At 40.4% G+C, this 17,232-nt stretch overlaps 2 protein-coding genes across 2 annotated transcripts; one reads left to right on the forward strand and one right to left on the reverse strand.

Moving 5' to 3' along the window:
• Window positions 1-354: 354 nt before the first annotated feature.
• Window positions 355-8,134, forward strand: PEX3 (peroxisomal biogenesis factor 3; the record flags this gene model as incomplete). The annotated part of the gene is made up of 9 exons (XM_008948205.1): window positions 355-398; window positions 1,630-1,754; window positions 3,131-3,197; window positions 3,298-3,352; window positions 3,646-3,802; window positions 4,994-5,064; window positions 5,868-5,990; window positions 7,173-7,269; window positions 7,670-8,134. Coding segments are annotated over 9 exons (823 nt in total), but the record flags the coding sequence as incomplete, so codon positions are not given.
• Window positions 8,135-9,646: 1,512 nt separating this feature from the next.
• On the reverse strand, window positions 9,647-17,005 carry FUCA2 (fucosidase, alpha-L- 2, plasma). Its single transcript, XM_008948206.1, has 6 exons — window positions 16,795-17,005; window positions 14,964-15,303; window positions 14,115-14,325; window positions 12,525-12,715; window positions 11,243-11,351; window positions 9,647-9,795 (listed from the first exon to the last, which is right to left on the reverse strand). Exons 1-6 carry the CDS (start codon window positions 17,003-17,005, stop codon window positions 9,655-9,657), a joined length of 1,203 nt encoding a protein of 400 aa, XP_008946454.1. The 3' UTR covers window positions 9,647-9,654.
• Window positions 17,006-17,232: the final 227 nt, after the last annotated feature.

A 17,232-nucleotide genomic window follows, 5' to 3' on the forward strand; every position in this document is an offset into this window, starting at 1 on the left:
CTGAACATCAAGTATGTAGAGACAGAAAAGACTTTGTACCAACAGTGGGCTTTCTCTGACTGTTTAGCATAGTAACTCAAAATTGATAATGCAAGTGTGTAACTGACACCAATAACTACTAGATTTATACATTAAAGTTTGAGTAGCTTTTCTGTGACATCATAGTGTATTGTTTAGATACTGCTTTTGTGAATGAGGCAAACCAATGTAGACATGAATCTGAACTGAATAATTATAGTAGCTAGATGAGCTTGCCTTATTGATCGCACTGCTATTTCATTTAACATATTTATTAATTTCCAAGGAAAACATACTTTTAAATGTTTAATATTTCAATTTATTTTTCCCCCACAGGCCAACAAACAAGTTAGAGATATGGGAGGATTTAAAGATAATAAGTAAGTGAAAATTAAAGATTCCAGCTGCATAATATTTAGCATAAATTGAAAATGTTGTTCACACCCTTTAAAATGTGCACTTTACACGGGGTGGTTGTTTCAGTAGATATGAAGACAATGTAACACACTACATGGCAAACCTCCTCCCTGCCCCCCCTCCCTAAAGCTCCTCATGAAGGAACTTTTCATATCCTCAGGGCAAGTTAGAAACTCAGAGACGAAGGTGGAGAATTTTATTTGCCTTCATGTTACCCTGATCAAGAAAACTGCGTGACAATCTTCTGTGCCACTGCAGAAAAATCAGTCTAATTTTTTAGGAAGTTCTATGCTGAATCTAGCAGAAAACATGAGCTGGAAATGTAGGCCAGACCTTACGTGGCCAGGAAGTTCTTCTTTTCAAGCCTCCTGGAGAGAACCAGCTGCCATAGCCGTGGTCATGAGCCCTCTGGTTCATCTTAGTTATTGGCTGATAGAAGCAGTGGAAGGGAGGAAAGAACAGTGAAGGCAGACAATTGTGCAGTGAAATACTACTGAGCTTTTTTTACTACTTTTGATTCCTTCCTACCACTTGTTACTCCACCTCCTCCCTGGTTTTGTCTTCCCTCCTTTTGGTTTTGTTTCTCCTTTTCACACTTTTACAAATCCTGCTTTTGATCTGGCTCATTCCTGCCCGTGTTCTTGCTGCTCAGCACTCATCCACATTTATTCATGTCGCTTCCTCCACACGTCCCCTGTTGCCTAGTGGCTGGTAGCTGATGCTCATTTTAATTTTCTTTCTTTAGGTACTATCTGCTCCTGCCTTAGATGACTTTTTTTTTTTTTTCCCCCCCCAAAGCTGCTGTTATGCCTTCTGTGTCTTAATTGCATGATGAGGGCTGACGTACTGTCTGTATTTCCTGGCCTCACAAAGAAAGTAGATTTGACAGTACAGGCATTTTCCCTCTGGAGCAACTTGTATAATTACTTTTTTTCCCAAAATAACTAGTGTTAACATGCAAAATTATATTAATATAGGACTTCAAAGGGGACACTTAGATGAGCTCCAGCACATATTAGACTTATGACCATCCTGGGTTTGTGTTGTGAAAACGTGTGTCATGACAAGCAATGAGAGAAACGTGACTGTGTATTTAAAAATCATCAGTGCTTCTTGAGTCTTGGAGAGCACTCTCCCTCCTTGGCTCACCCTTATTTCCTTGACTTGGAAGTTATTTTGTTGTCTCTTTTCAAGGTTTCACAAGAAGCATTGTAGCTGTATATAGTACCTGTATGCTGGTAGTTCTTTTGCGAGTCCAGTTAAATATTATTGGCGGTTACATCTACCTAGATAATGCTGCACTCAGCAAAAACGGCACAGTAAGTTCCTTGTTTTGTTTTGGACGTAGAATTTCCACTTTCTTGGAAGTGAAAGGATGATGTAGTGGGAGATAGAAAGGGTGTTGGTAATATTAGAATGAAACAAAGATCTCTTCAAAGAGTGGGAGATGTGGAAGCATTGCTGGAAGTAAGATAGATTGATGTGTTTTAATAGCCTCTAAAGTTGGATGATTTGGTGATACTGTTCCCTAACAAAATACTAGCAGTATTGAAGAGTAACTTTTGTCTGCATTTGTATGGCTTAAAGGAGGTTACTTCATATCTAAACATCAACATAAAATAATTTCTTTAACTTTTTGTGAAGCAGTAACAATGATCCAAGATAGGTATGCCAATTTATATAAATGCTCAGGTCTTCCTAGCACATGCGTTAATTCCCCCAGTTAAATTTTTCTATGATTAAAGGAGAAAAATGTTGTCTTTGAAATTTGGACTGCTTTAACTCCAAAAGGCCATTTACCTTCACTGGGTGTTGGTGGGGTCAAGCAAGGTAGAAGACTTGGGGTCTGCTTATATAGTCTATCTGTCACTACTCAATAAAAATAGATCAATCCCACAATGAACAAGTAACCTGTTCATTGTGGGATTGATCTATTCATACCTCTGTAATCTGTACAGAGTAAGATCTGCAAATTGTTGGGCGGCTCATCTAAAAATAATGGATACAAACTTTGGTTGTTTGTCATACGCTCCCCTGTGATAGCTCCTGCTGAGAGTCAAGGAACAGCATGCTGAGGTGGGTCTGAGACAAGCTTTCATTAGGGAGGCCAGGGTTGATGGAGGTTGTGCTTCATTTTGTGAAACATGAAAAAGTTTTTTTTTAGAAGGGCAAGATGGAGTTTGGCCTAGAAATGTGTTCCCTTTCTGTTAGTTTTCCAGTATAGAGGTGGGTTGGCAGAGCTAGCTCTGAGGCGCTCTGCTGCAGCAAATTGGGATCCTGTCTAAGTTCCTGAAAGCTTTTCTGTCAGATGGGCTGTTGTTAGGGTCGCACCTAAATACCCTATTCCACTAGGTTTACTTTTTGCAGTGGTAGAGGGTGTAGTTTCACCTAGAGTGTGGTGTTTTTAAGAGATTTTCTGATATATGAATGAAAAATGAAAGATTTTTCTGTGACACAGAGGATGGAAGAGAGACCTGCATAGTGTGGAAGAGAAGAATGCCAGAGGACTTAGGAAAGATGTATGAGTTGATTGGAGGAAGGCAGTCAGAAGCTACAGAGTTGTGTGAGAGTAGGGGAATCCATCTGATGCAGGGGATTATAATGATTAATAAAATTGGTTACAACAGGTTTAAAATTATTTTTACATTGTTTGGTTTTGTTGTTTGTTTTGTTTTTTTTTTTCCTTTCCCCACAGACACCACTAGCTCCTCCTGAAGTTCAGCAGCAATATTTATCAAGTATTCAGCACCTTTTAGGAGATGGTATGATGCTTCTTATAAGCTAACTACATTTACAGGACACTACTTTTTTCCTAGACTTGAGCAAATCATTAGGATAATTTTGATCCTTTTCTTGTTCTAGGACTGACTGAGTTAATAACTATTGTTAAACAAGCCGTGCATAAAGTTTTTGGAAGGTGAGTCTCTATTTCTCTGTGGTTAGCTTTTAATCTTTATTGTGATGACTGTTCCCAAAACAATGAGTTATATTAGAATGTAAAGAAAGCAAGGCATACTGACGTTTTCTAAAAAAATAAACAAAAAAACCCACACAATTTTACTTATTTTTTTTTTATAGCAGGCTATGTCTGCCAATGCAATCCCATATAGCAGATTCGAATCCCATTACTTGTGAACATGTTATTGGTAGGGGGGCAAATTCTCATCACTCATTTTGCAGTCAACACTGTAGTCTTTTTTTCCTTCCCAGTATTTCCCTTAAGCACACCCTGTCTCTTCTGGACCTGGAACAGAAAATTAAAGATATCAGGGAAGTTGTGGAACATAAAGATTCAGATCAGATTGCACCTTACTCTCCCTTATGTCATTATCTGATGCCAGATGAAGAAAACCCCTTGGCTACCCAGGTACTTGTTTCAGTTCTTTTCATCTACCTTTTTTTTCATTCTGCATTTTTTTATTCATTTTGTGGAGGCAAAGGTGCATAACAGTCCTCTAGTTGTACCGTGGCATCTGTATCTTTAGTAAACAGTGACTTCTCTTCCATCATGAATCGAGTGATCTTAGCTCTTCCATCTAGGCCAAGTAAAGTTGTGCTTTCTTCAGATTTGATTCAAAACAAGTGCCAGCCTCAGAATGTAGTGATAGGGCAAGAGGTAATGGGTTCAAACTGGAAGGGGGTGGTTTTAGATCAGATGTAGGAAGAAGCTCTTTACTATGAAGGTGGTGGGACACTGGAACAGGTTGCCCAGGGAAGTTGTGGATGCTCCATCACTGGATGAGTTCAAGACCAGGCTGTATGTGGCCTTTGAGTGATCTGATCTAGTGGAAGGTGCCCGTGGCAGGGGGGTTGGAACTAGATGATCTTTAAGCTCCCTTCAAACCCAAACCATTCTATGAATGTCAACTTCGAGCTCAGAAACACAGCCTAGTTCCTGCTTGTAGCCTGTGGTAGATGCTGTAACACAAGGCAGCTGAACTTGGCCCCAGGCTGCGCTGTATGACCTTGTGCCCGGGTACCGGCACAGCCCAGGGGCAGTTGCAGCGTCTCGGCTGAAGCACAAGGGGGTGATGGTGTGCTGGAGTCCTTCCTTCCTGTGGGCTGGAAAACGAGCAGGAGTCAAGAGTAAGGTTTGTTTGATCTCAGTTGTAAGGTTAGTTTCCTAAATTTTCTCGTGGAGTTTGTCTCCATCCACACCACACGCTGGAGAAAATTCATCCTTAATTTGGTATTACACTAGTAAAGAAGAAACTTACACTTCAGTGTGTTGTCTTCGTGCACTCATCCCTTTAACTTAAGATCATATGCAGGGTTTATTTCAGCTTCGGAGGTCAGAAGTGGAAAAAATACTTTGCTCAATTAGTCTGGAATTTCCTGCCGGGTTTTGGTATAAAAAAAAAAAAATCCTACAGGGGTCATTTAAAAGGAAAATTAGAACATGAATAATAAAGGATATTATTTATTACAATAAATCTTTTATTTTAAATAGATTTGACTTGTAAATCTCGACTTAATTCCATGATATAAAACTCTTCTATTCTACTCATAGTTGCAAATGGATTTCTTACTAAATAGTGTCTGTCTTTGTTTTTTCTAGGCTTGCGGACTCACAGAAAGAGACATTGCTACAATTAAATTACTTAATGAAACTAGAGACATGCTAGAAAGGTACAGAGAAACATATCCTGTGTTCATGTCAAACTCCTCCTCACAACTATTGTTTATGTAAAACAATAGGTTTTACATAAAAAAACTGTCTACTTTCATTTGTGATGTGACCACTCTGCTGCATGACATTTTTATATTCACTAATTGGAGGCTGAGATTTTCAAAATTTGAGAGCTCTGAAACTCATAAGAAATAATCCTGATGAGATGACCAGGATGTCCTTCCCAGACTCCCTTACCTCTTCCTCACCTTTTCTGTAGTTATGCAGGAACAGAGGAGTACTTCTCTTCTGCTGAAGCAGGGTAAATGGAGAGGAATTGTATTGGATTTACTTGCTTTGATAAAATGAATGCCAGTTTTGGCTTATCAGCATTTATTTGTAATGCACGGATTTGAGAGTGGCTCTTTCACCAGAGAGCTACTGAAGTGAGGCTTCTATCATAAACATGGAGTATGAGGGAATTGAGCCAAATGCCAAACTGTTCTTACAGTTTAGCTGCTAGAGATCTGGGCATTTTAAGGATAAGTCCTTTCTATGCTCTTATATTGTAAGAAAGAGGGGTGAGGAATGCTTCAGATTTGTCTGGACTTTAGTAATCTTAGGTAAGAATTCAGGTTGTGGTTTGGTTTGCTGGGGAGTTACTGGGGAGCTGGCTTTTCCTGAGGGGGCTTCCTAATGGCCTTTTGTTTGGGTCACACATCTTCCCTTACAGGAGGGACATCTGGAGCAGTGAATAATTGCAGCATATTTTACTTTCAAAAAATAAGTTCCAGGAATCAAACTTTTATCTTTTTTCCTTCAGTCCAGACTTCAGTACAGTTTTGAGCACATGTTTAAACAGAGGATTCAGTCGACTGCTGGACAATATGGCGGAGTTTTTTAGACCTACCGAAAAGGACCTCTCTCAGAAAGGGTCTGTAAATAGGTAAATGTTTTCTTTTCTTTGGGTTCTCATGTGAATAATGCTTTGGGTTCACAGGGAGTTCTGAAAAAGGCTAGTGATTTTCCTGCTTACTTCAAGTTCTTATGCTGGAAATGGTTCTGTGTCTTGCTCTTCAGGACTAAATGCAGTCTCCTCACTTGGGCCAGAAAGGCAGCTAGGAGTATTGCACCCTTCTCCCTATCCATGCCTTTGCTAGAATTTGCACAAGGTATCTTTCCCACTATTACTTAGTAGATCTAAAAGTAGAAATCGGGAGACCTTTAACCTCCATGTTTTGCCCAAGGGCTGTAGAAGCAGAGTGCACTTCTAGCTAAGGAGGGTTTACCCCCGTGGTGGGGACTGCTGAAGGGGGACTGCAGCCCTTCCCCTGTGGGGCCGTGGGGCAGAGGCATTGCCCTGCAGGCAGCAGGTGAGCTCTGCACGCCCCGGTCTCTGCCCGTCAGTCGCTGCAGGTCTCGAGGCGGGCAGGCGTCACCGTGGCTCTCCAAGAGCGCATACCCAAAGCAGCTGCACAGCTTTAGGTTCTGAGTAAAGATACTAACCTGGACCTTCTGCTTCTTCCTAGCAGACTGTTTAAAAAGAGCTTTTATTCTGAAGTTAACTTTGGTTTTAAACAGTGCAGTGTGAGTGCTGCAAATAAAGATGAGTTCAAATCCTTGAAGTGTTATTTATAAACTTGTAATATGAAAACATTGAATAATAACTGTGTTTATGTTTATTTTATAACTGATGGCCCTCAAAGAGCAGTGTTTTTATTTAAATATATACTACTTGTATCACTTAAAATACCCTAAAGGTTGTAGTTTGGCTGTCTGTCCTAAGCCTGGATTAGAGTTTGAAATAGTGTGAGGTCATAAATTGTCACTTCTAACAACTGTTTATGTACATGCACATGTGAAGACTCTGGCTAAAGCATGTTTCTCTTGCATGAGAAGTAAGTGTGGAACTGTGCACAAGAGGAACACCAACTGGAATTTGCTTTGGTACTTCTCTATATTAAATGAAAGTCTTGTACAGATGAAGGTTTTTTTCCCCATAATTTCAGTTTGTAGAGTCTTTCAACTCTTTTGAGTTATTAATTATTTTGAATTCTAATAGTCACAGCTTATTGGCTTCACTAATGCAGGTCTAGGTCAATGCGGTTTGTTGTTTTTTCTTTTCTAGTCTTTCCAGTGTCAGTCTTCCTTTAGCCAAGATAATTCCAATAATAAATGGACAGATCCATTCAGTATGCAGTGAAACACCCAGTCACTTTGTTCAGGTAAGGATGTTGCTTACTTAAAATGTCCCAAGTAAAATTTTGAAATGAATATTCTGTATTGCTTTTTAATAAGGTGCTTCATTCTCTTCAATTGCAGTGGCTTAAAAGAAAAGTAGTAGGAAGAGTTGGCATAACTTAATTTTTGCAACTCTCTATCTTCCAAAAAGACAGTTTTTCTAGAGCCTCTTCCCTCTGCTAAACTGTGCAGAAGCACAAAGGGGTCTTTTGGCCTGGCTGCACTTGCAGTTCTGCTCACAGTCCTTTCTACAGGATGAAATTTGAGTTACAGCTCTGTGGGAGTGCCAGGAACTTTTCTCATGATGAATTATGTACTGCAGCAAACTCAGAATAGCCATGGATGTGTTTGATTAAGCAAAGTTACTCTTTCAATTTCTTCCAGGACCTGTTGATGATGGAACAAGTGAAAGATTTTGCTGCTAATGTCTATGAAGCTTTTAGCACCCCTCAGCAACTAGAGAAATGAACTGCACATTTATAGGAATAGGTTGTGTATTTATAATAAATTCCTTGTGACTACTGATGAGACTTGGGTTAACTATAATGGTGTAGGAGTGGTAAACCAGCAAGGAAGAACATTCTGAAAGAAGTGGGAGTGAGCCCATATTTCTTCTAATAGAATTGTTTTAAGCACCCATTAAAAATATTCTTATTGAAAGAATCATGGTATGTGAAGACTTTTCTATTAAAAAAGTGGTTAAACTCTTTCATAATTAGATTATTTTTGTTGCATCTGAAAGGCATCTGGTGGCAGTATATTAAGAGTTACAAGAAAAAAAAAATTCTTTGCCTGGAGTATATAAGTTTTGGAAAAAAAAATAACAATAGTGATTTAAGAATAGCACAGAGTAGCAAAACAAAGTCAGGCTTCTTTCTTTTCCCAATTTTTTTTGTCTTTATAAAGGAAAACTTCTTCCTGAACTTTACAAATGTTATTCCAAAGAGTCTCTCTTTCTTCAGAAAGCCTTTGCCAACTGGTGGGTGTTCCTCTTGAACAAGCTGGGGAGGGGCACTCTCTCTGTTACTTAATACTAAAGGAATGTGGATTTTTAGAATTTCTCTTGTTTATGCTGTTCAAACAGCTTACACTGTACACATTAACTTGTAAATATTTTATCTTAATTTGTATTAATTGAGCCCAATTGTCTGTATTGTAATAAAATATTTTAATGTAAAATTTGTGTGTGTTATTAACATTACTAGCAGGAAAAGCAATAACCTCATTTGACTTATCACTTAAAATCTTGACAGTTGAAAAAATAAATTTATACAGTAATAGTTTTACACTCAGAAGAAAAAACAAGCAAACCAAAAAAAACCAAACACAAAACTCAGGAGAAATAAACCTTTGATCTCTACACTGAAATATTTCATGCTTTTTGTTGTCCTGTACTTCCCCCTCTTTGTGAACTTCACACTGCAGGTCTGTCCCTGCAACTCTTGACATATGATTCATGCGTCTGGGAATTTTTCAAGTTATATGCAGTCAACCCTCTGCTTAAAATGCTACACATATCTCTGCTAAAGCTGAGAATCCCTAACAACTCCTGATTATTTATCTTTTTTTAAAACGTTAATCCTTGAAGTATATGTTTTGTTTAATAGTCCACAGAAGGCACCCTGGTAACTGTGTAAAAACAACAGCAGTAAACACAGGTTGGCTTTAACCATGTAAAATTATACAAATCAGGAAAAAAAACAAACCGTCCTGCTTGACTTGTATCCCACTACTGAACAGAATCACTCTAGTAGGAACATGTAAAATTAATTACTTTCGTGATAAGAAATGACAAGGTAGATATGCTTTGCCTCCATGTGTTTGTCATGAATTCCCAACCCCTACTCTTCTTGCAGGTGTTTCACTCTACTTGGCTGAATTCACCAGTTGCCAATTGTTGTATGCAACCAGAGAAAAAAATGTATTTTCTCTAAAGCTGACGGGTTTCACTGTCCAGTTTTGTGGAAGTTAGATTTCTTGCATTAAAGAAGGTGTATGGCTGACTTCTGTACATTTGAATGATGGCTTGAGTAGCTTTGTTCTTTCTCAGGGCTTTAAAAATCTAGTGCCCCTTTCCTCCCCTCCATCCTCTTCACGTAACTTGGCGAGAAACTGACTGAAGAAAGCGTCAAGGTCAAGACAGGTGCTCAGTTTTTCACCCAAGTTCAAAGAAACAAACTGTAGACAGAGATTCAGCTACCTAGTGCTAGATTTCATGTGAGGTTCATTCCATTCCAGCTTTTAATAGAGGCTCATCTTTCACAAAAAGAAGTGAAATTACTGGTGCTCCTCACTCTGGCGAAAGCTAGAAACCAGTGGTGAGAAACTGGGCAGAAGCTCAGCATTGCAGGGAGCCAGCAGTGTGCAGCTCAGTTTACTGCAGTCAGTTGTAAAGTCCAGCCCCACTGACATGGCAGCTGCTTAGGAGTTAACTGAGGTAGAACTATCAGCATTCCCTTTTCTCCCAGTGCAACCCACTTCAGCAGTTCCTTGTAGCCAACCAGCTTCACCTGAGATAGAAACATACACTATAATGAGAACAGTGCCTTTTCAAAGTGCATATAATTGCAGTATTTGCAAAACAAATGTTATCTGTAGCTACCTTACTATCCAATTACCCTTAAAGGTCACTTACCAACCAAATGAATGATGATTATTAAAGGTAATAGAAAACTATGATAGATATGGAAGTAAGCAAGCTCATGATGTTGGGTTCTGAGAAGTACTTAGGGCTGTAAAAAGCACCTGAACACTTTTGAGAAGTATTTGGGATGGGATTTGGGTCTAAGCGGAGATCTAGGTGCCACAGTGTGCGGCTTTGTATCACCTGTTGTCCTGTAGTGAAACTTGTGGTCTTGAATGAGCATCACTGTTCCCTGCAGAGTGCAGCTAGGTATTTCAAACAAAGCCAGCCTGAAGAACCCCTCCACTAAAAGTCACACAAATGGGCTTTATGGTGAGGCTCTTATTGTCTGAAACACTGAACATAATGGAGCAGCTGAAGACCAGGCTCTACCACTGAGGAACGCTACTCTCTTCCGCGCATAGTTTAGATGCCTCTCCAAAGTTCAAGATGCACCTACATTACTTCTGAAACTACTCTTTCTTACCATAGAGCTGTCTCAACACCAAGCAGATTATCTTCATATGAAACTAGACCAGAATAGACAGTCCAGAAACACCTGGAATGGATTTCCACAGCTAGTGGACATCCAGTGCATAAGACAAGGACTGAGCGAAGCCAAAATGAATCACCACCTTAAACAGTGTTGATACCAAGCCCTGAGCACCAGCTGCTCCACAAACCTCCTTCCACTGGGTTGCACTGCTTGCTACCGTAGGTGTGGCACCAATGTCCTCAACTTCTGACCACAGCTTGCTGCAGGACACATCCAGGGTGACGCTGGCTCACTGCTCAGCCTCCCTGCTCAGCAAAAACCTCTGCACGCCTCCCCTTTGACATGGAGTCACTGCACCAGCACAAAGTCACTGGCCTTTGACACCAAAGTCATGAGGATGGCTACTCATAAAGAAAGGTCATGCTGAGTTAGAGTTTACACAGGAAATAGGAAGGGTGGCACTGGCTTGTTTTTCCCTCTGCATCTTGGCCTCTTTTTATGATTCTTAGTTGGCAAGCCAAAACATATCCCAACAACAATTCAGTCTAACTTTGTTGGAGAAGGAACACCCCACTGGGAGGACTATGACAAGGAGGTCCCAGGACAAAAACATTTTGCTGGGTCTCTTCCAACATTCTGTGTCCTAAAAGCTGCACACTCCCAAAGATGCCAGAAACTAAAATGAACACCACGGAACATGACTAATCACAGAGGTGTTTTCCTTCAGTGTTCATTTAGAGGCTTAGAGCAGTGAGGCTTTTAGCACTGTGTGCTAAAAGCCTCACTGCTCTAAGGCAGAAGGGGGCAGTAGGAGTGTGTGGGGTGTGTTCTCTCTTACCTGTGTTTCTCCAAGCTTAGCCTGGGGCTCACCAAGTTCCAGAGTCCCTGAGATTGGCCAGTTAAGGAAGATAGCATTGACTTTGTCTTCTCGAGGGCTGAAAGTGTACCTAGTTAGAAACAGAACAAGTAAACAGAGTGCTTTCAAACTGGAAAAAATGGATATCAAAAGTCATCATTAATTACACATAACCATTTTTTCAGACAATTTATGCCCTTTAAGTACTGTTTCTTGAAAATATGTTCCAACAAACTAGAGGCAAAAAAGCCTATTAAGGAACTGAATTGAGAGATAAATACCTGTAGTATCTTCATCAAGCACAGAGTAACTCACTGTTGCTCAGCCATATACAAAGAAGGTACTTGCAGGGCAGGGGGAATCACTAACAGGTAACTGTGGGTTATATTCAGAAAAATATGGCCATTCACATCTCCACACAAGCATACAGACACTCCACTAAAAAAGACTGAACAACAGTATGTGGAACAATAAAGCTTCCACCTTCCATAGCTAGTTTTTTTTTAAAACTGATTTCAGCAGACATTATCTGCAGAATGCCCTTGGAAATCTTGTGGCATACAGCTGAAACATTCCCCCCTCCTTCCTCCATTTAGTTACAAGTTTCTGTTGCTCTTGGAAGCGGTTTCACTAAACAGTCAACAGTTTGGCATTTAAAGGCTAAAGCCAGATGGCCAAATCTTACTGGGAAAAGGAGCAAAAAGGCCCACTGAGGCAGAGAATAGGGTCAAGACCAAACCCCTGATGGATCCTTACGGCATTACAGCAGCTGTGAGGCACAAAGGCAGAGGAGAGTCCAGAGACTGCCTGAATTTAGTGGCCAAACGACTGCTGTTATCTTCCCATGCATTTTTACCTCACAAAGAAATGCAGAGTAGGCTACACTGATTCCTAGTTCCTTTCTCACCGAACAGTGACATCAAGTATTCCTTTCTACAAATAAACACTTCCTAGAAGTTTCATCTTTCCAGATGTATAACTTTTTTTTTTATAGTTTCTGTTGCCAGCTACACTAAGAAGCACAAGATCACTCAGCAAATGCTTGCAACCTTCCCTTCAACCTCAGCACCATCCCAAAATTATGGTCTCTGACACTCATTGTCTACCTACAGTTTTATACATGCTTTTATGTGCAGCCACTTAAGCTGACAAAAGGGTTCATTTCTGCACAGCATACAACCTAAGCTGGTGATGTCTGCAGCGTGAAGCCATCAGAGATTTCAGAGTTTCACAGGCGCTGCTGCTGGTGCTGCTGCACGCTTACCACAGCCCCGGTGTGCGCGTGTCGTTCTGCGCTCGCCACGGCTTCGTGCCGTAGATGGCTCCCCCGTTGACCTCCAGCCAGGCTCCCATCTGCCTCAGGCGCTCCTCAAAGACAACCGCGATGCGGCCGTCGTGAGTGGGACCGACATTCATCAGGAGGTTGCCTCCACAAGACACTGTTTCTACGAGTTGCTGAAATATTTTTAAAAGACACACACAGGCATTTGAAGTACTTTCTAAAGTCTGCCATACTGCTGCAGAACAATGAAGAGTTACGTTACTGCTGCGTGTTCAGACTTTGGTGGTCCTCCCAACGGTCAGTTCAAAATTCAAGCTCCCGCACAGCAAAGCTCTACCCTAAATTATCATGGCAGAAACCAGCCCAAAATACATTTTTGCACCAGTATCTCTGACTGTATCTACATTAAAATCGGAGCGTACAACTCTTTAGCATTTTGACTTCTGCAGAAACTTGATTTGGTTTCACCAGCAGAACGCATAGATGATTTCTCTGCAAAAGAGAGTAAGGCTAATAGATGCCACCTCGTTTATACTGAAGCTGAAAGAAGGAACTTCTTCCTTTTTTCCTCTGCCTGCTGCTCTCCCTATTTTACGGTGGCATCTGTAACACACAAGGAAGCCTCATACAGAGTCCATAAAGACTTGTGTTCACATCCACACTGCCCTCCAGAGATCACGGACTGAGATGCGCGAGTCTGAGGGACAGACAACTGGAGACAAGCTACTAAATGAATTTAAACCTTCTGCCTCTGAAAAGACATTACTTCGGTTTGAAATTCAAATGCCTCTTTTGTGAGAGCACTAGTAGGAACCGATTTAGACTGAGCAACAATAATAAACAATCTTCCCCTCACTAGCTGAATTTTGCGATTAAATACATTTATCTGAAAGATCAATCAGTCTTCCTTTCATTCAGTTTTCCTAAGCTTCAAGTCTTAATTTTAATACCTTAGCCTAGCAGAGGGAATCAATGTTCTGTTAGCACCAGCTGTCTCCATCAGCTAGTGTGTATCTGTGTGTCTGTAATAAGCATGTTGTTGGTTTTTTTTTTTCTCTAAATGAAGGGGGACGGAAAGTTTCTTGCTACAAGGTAAATAGACTATTAAGGGTTAATAAACTGTTTCTAGCTAGAAGGGGAAAAAGATGCAGTCTTCAGTCAGGAGTTCCTGAACAGGAACTGTGAAACTGTAACTTTTTTGCTTCTCCTCAACTTACAGGTACAGTTACTAGAAAAACTTAGTAGAAAAGCTAATTATGAGACTATCCAGATCAGTCCTTGGCCAGTTACTCACAGGGGCAACAGCTTCCAAGAAATGGACTGAATTTTCACTAGATAATTTTTCTGTTATTAACTTCTATAAAATTAGTAAGAAATACATGGCTATTCCATCCTACCAGTATCAGGCTGCCAACAGACAAGATAATGAATTATTTCATTGATTCATTATTCAAATAAAATAATATTTCTTGAAAAAACAGATGCATAATTGATGTATCACATAACACAATATAATAGCATCAGCACAAGAGAGAATCAGAAGTGGCAGGCAACAACTTTGCCCCACTGTACCTTCACCAAGTCCTCGATCGTGAGGTAATCGTCCAGCTGTGCATTCCTCCTGTACCCCCAGGACCCCTTGTCAATGGTCATACAGTTCTCCCACTTGTGAGGCAGGAGGTGCCCGGGGTTATACCGGTCACTGCACGTGTAGAAGCCACCATGGGTACAGATGCTGCCAACTCCCCAGCGGTCATTGGTCACAACTGTGTCCCGGACTGGACTGGGAGAAGAGAAATTTCATTAATTTTATTCTACAAAACACAGTTACTGTCTGTGTAATCTCTTCTCACACACACACCCCCCAGAAACCAACATTCAGGTTTACTTCTGTACAGTTACAGTTTACAGTTACTTCTGTACTACTAATTTATTACGACCAGATTAAGTGTGATTTCAGGAATCCTGTTCTCATCCTTGGCTAGCAAAAGGTCCAGAGCGGCATTTCTTAGGGAAATGTGCTCCGGACTTTCACAGGAGGTCGGCCAGAAATCCGCCTGCACTTCACACTGCCAGGTGTTGTCTGCAATGGGAACAACGTACTCATATTCTCAAATTATCCTGCTGTCCTGTTTGTCTGTGCAGCAGACAACACTTAGGACAGAATACAATTAGGTAGAATAGCCAATGCCATCTTAACTGATTACTTTGCAAATGCGGTTAAAAAATATGAAACAGTCTTTTTCCAAGCAAACTTTGATAGTTATAGGGAAGACCTCAATTCTGTATTTCAATAAAATTAATATTTAGTTAAGTCCTCTTAAGTAGAGGTTACAGGTTCCACAAAACATACATAAAACAAGACAAACTAGACACAGAGCAGAATTTCAGATAAGGAGCTAAACCAGCACCATTACGTACCTGTCATTATACAGCCAAGCCAAAAAAACAGTGCTGTTCCAGTACGTATCTGGCGCGTTCCCATCCCCATCAGACCAAAGTATTTCTGGTTGGTACTTGGTCACAATTTCATAGAGTTCTGGTAATGATTTACTGGTTGGAAACTTTCTTGTCTTAAAGACATTGGTGGCATCCTCAAGGAAGAGAGGATTAAACCATTCAAACAGGGAATGATATAACCCAAAACGCAAGTCAGTTCTGTTTCTAACAGATATTGCGAGTTCAGCCACAAGATCTCGTTTCGGTCCCACATCAACAGCATTCCAGTTCCAAGAATATTTGGACCCCCACAGAGTAAAGCCTGAAAAGAGACAAATCCAAGGGTAAGAAAGGGAAGCAGAAGAGGCAAAGTTACAGTTTCTGTCTGTGGAAAGTAGTATGCAAGTGTGTCACAAAAAAAGAATAATGTAATTAAAAAATACATTGTTATCATATGGTATAAAGTATGCCTAGAATCTGTTTGTGCACAATGATAGTAGTCATAACATCAGAACGCCATGCCAGACACCTTCATGTACTTTCTTTATACATACACAGAAGCATTTATATTTTCCTGTTCCATATGGCTTAAGATAATTATTCCTTCTCCTTCACTATTCATTCCATTCACATGTCCCAATTAAATTAACCAAAACTACTGCAACTTTTGAGAAATTTACGTTTTCACTGAACATATCAAATGTGTGCTGTGAATACACATTCAACAACTGGAAGATAAAATGCTTTCTCAGTTGCAGAATGCACAAGGTATCATTTGCATTCAGAGACTATTCTCCTCCCTTCTGTTTGTATCTTATGCAAATGTCATAGACATTGACATCTATAACAGCTCAACCAACTGCTCAGTGCATGTATATAGGCAGAGTGCAAAAGCTCCTGGAACAGCTTTTAAAATACCAGCACTAAGCACCAGGAGGGACTGAAATGTTGCAGACAGACAGCAGTCCAGCACAAGCACTCACAAGTACTACTGCACTGCAAACTTAGACCACTGCCAGAGGAGCTCAACTTTTATCTTCAAACTACTTTATAGTCATTCCCTAATAAATCTTGCAATATTTCTGTGAACTGGATACATATAATTGTATTGAGTCGACAAACAAGCTAAAAATTCATGCTCAAGGCTCCAGGACAGACTGAATGCATCAGGGTTCTCTTGAAGTCACTGGGAATTACTCCATGGGCATCATCAAGATGGAGGTTTTATCTGTGAGAGCTGAGATTAAAATTCACAAGTTACCAAGTTGCCAGTCCTGAACCCACATCTCCCCAAAGACCATCGACATTCACTAGATGGACTGTCATATCACATCTTAGTATTTTATGCTCTCTTTGCTACCGTATTTCTTTCCAACCACTTTCTTTTTCTTTACTTTTCTTGATCCTGGTTGTAAAGTTACAGACTTGGTTGGAGGTTTTGGCTTCTGAGCCCTGAATCAATAAGAGCTGTGCCCTGTGTATGTTTCTAAAACTGAAATTCACTCCTGGAACATACTCCTAAATTCCTTCCAGAAACCTGTGGAGCTTGTTAACTGCCGGGACACAGCAGTTCTCCATATGTTAAACAGTGCAGAATTTACTCTTGTGGTTCCTTGAGCAATAAACTGCTCAACAATAAAAAAATACACCATAACTACTGCAGGAAGCTCAGCAGCCCCCACCACTTCAGGCTGTCCCACCCACAGCAAGAGCACAACAGCACAATCTGTTTTTCCTCCTATGCAAGCTTCACGGCCATAGCTTTTGTGTAAGAGTCAGGTACTAACATTCACAAACCTTCCCCAAACCTTACCTTCATGATGCTTTGAAGTTAAGACAACGTATTTTGCACCTGAAGCCTTCAGAATATCTGCCCACTGGTTGGCATCAAAGAATTCTGCTGTAAACAGTGGCCCAAAATCTTCATAACTGAACCCAGGTGGGTAATTTGCTTTCATAAATTTCACATAGGGCTCTCTCTTTTCCTTCTGCCAGTACCACCTACAAAATATGGAACAAAACATGTCTGCTGGTGTATTTTTAGAGAAAGAAAAGAGACTTGAAATCATCAGCTCCTCTTTGAGTTCACACTGTGAGGCACACGCACCAGAGGTACGCAACACTGGCAATAAGACAAAATTAGAACAGTAATAATTAAGAAAAATTTTCTTTTCCCTGTCCTCTTTGTTCATGCTCTACATCTTTCAAGCACTCCGCTTTGGAAAGGTCAAAGGATTTAATTTTCAGCAAC

The sequence above is a fragment of the Merops nubicus genome, unplaced genomic scaffold (genome assembly GCF_000691845.1).
Source record: "Merops nubicus isolate BGI_N331 unplaced genomic scaffold, ASM69184v1 scaffold18579, whole genome shotgun sequence".
NCBI classification, from domain to species: Eukaryota; Metazoa; Chordata; class Aves; order Coraciiformes; family Meropidae; genus Merops; species Merops nubicus.

Coding starts and splice junctions, on each gene's coding strand:
- FUCA2 (XM_008948206.1), bottom strand. CDS start 17,005: ATGTTTTGTTCCATATTTTGTAGGTGGTACTGGCAGAAGGAAAAGAGA. Junction 14,326..14,963: donor GCTTGGCTGTATAATGACAG/GTACGTAATGGT, acceptor CTCTTCTCCCAG/TCCAGTCCGGGACACAGTTG. Junction 11,352..12,524: donor ACGCGCACACCGGGGCTGTG/GTAAGCGTGCAG, acceptor GTTTCTAACTAG/GTACACTTTCAGCCCTCGAG.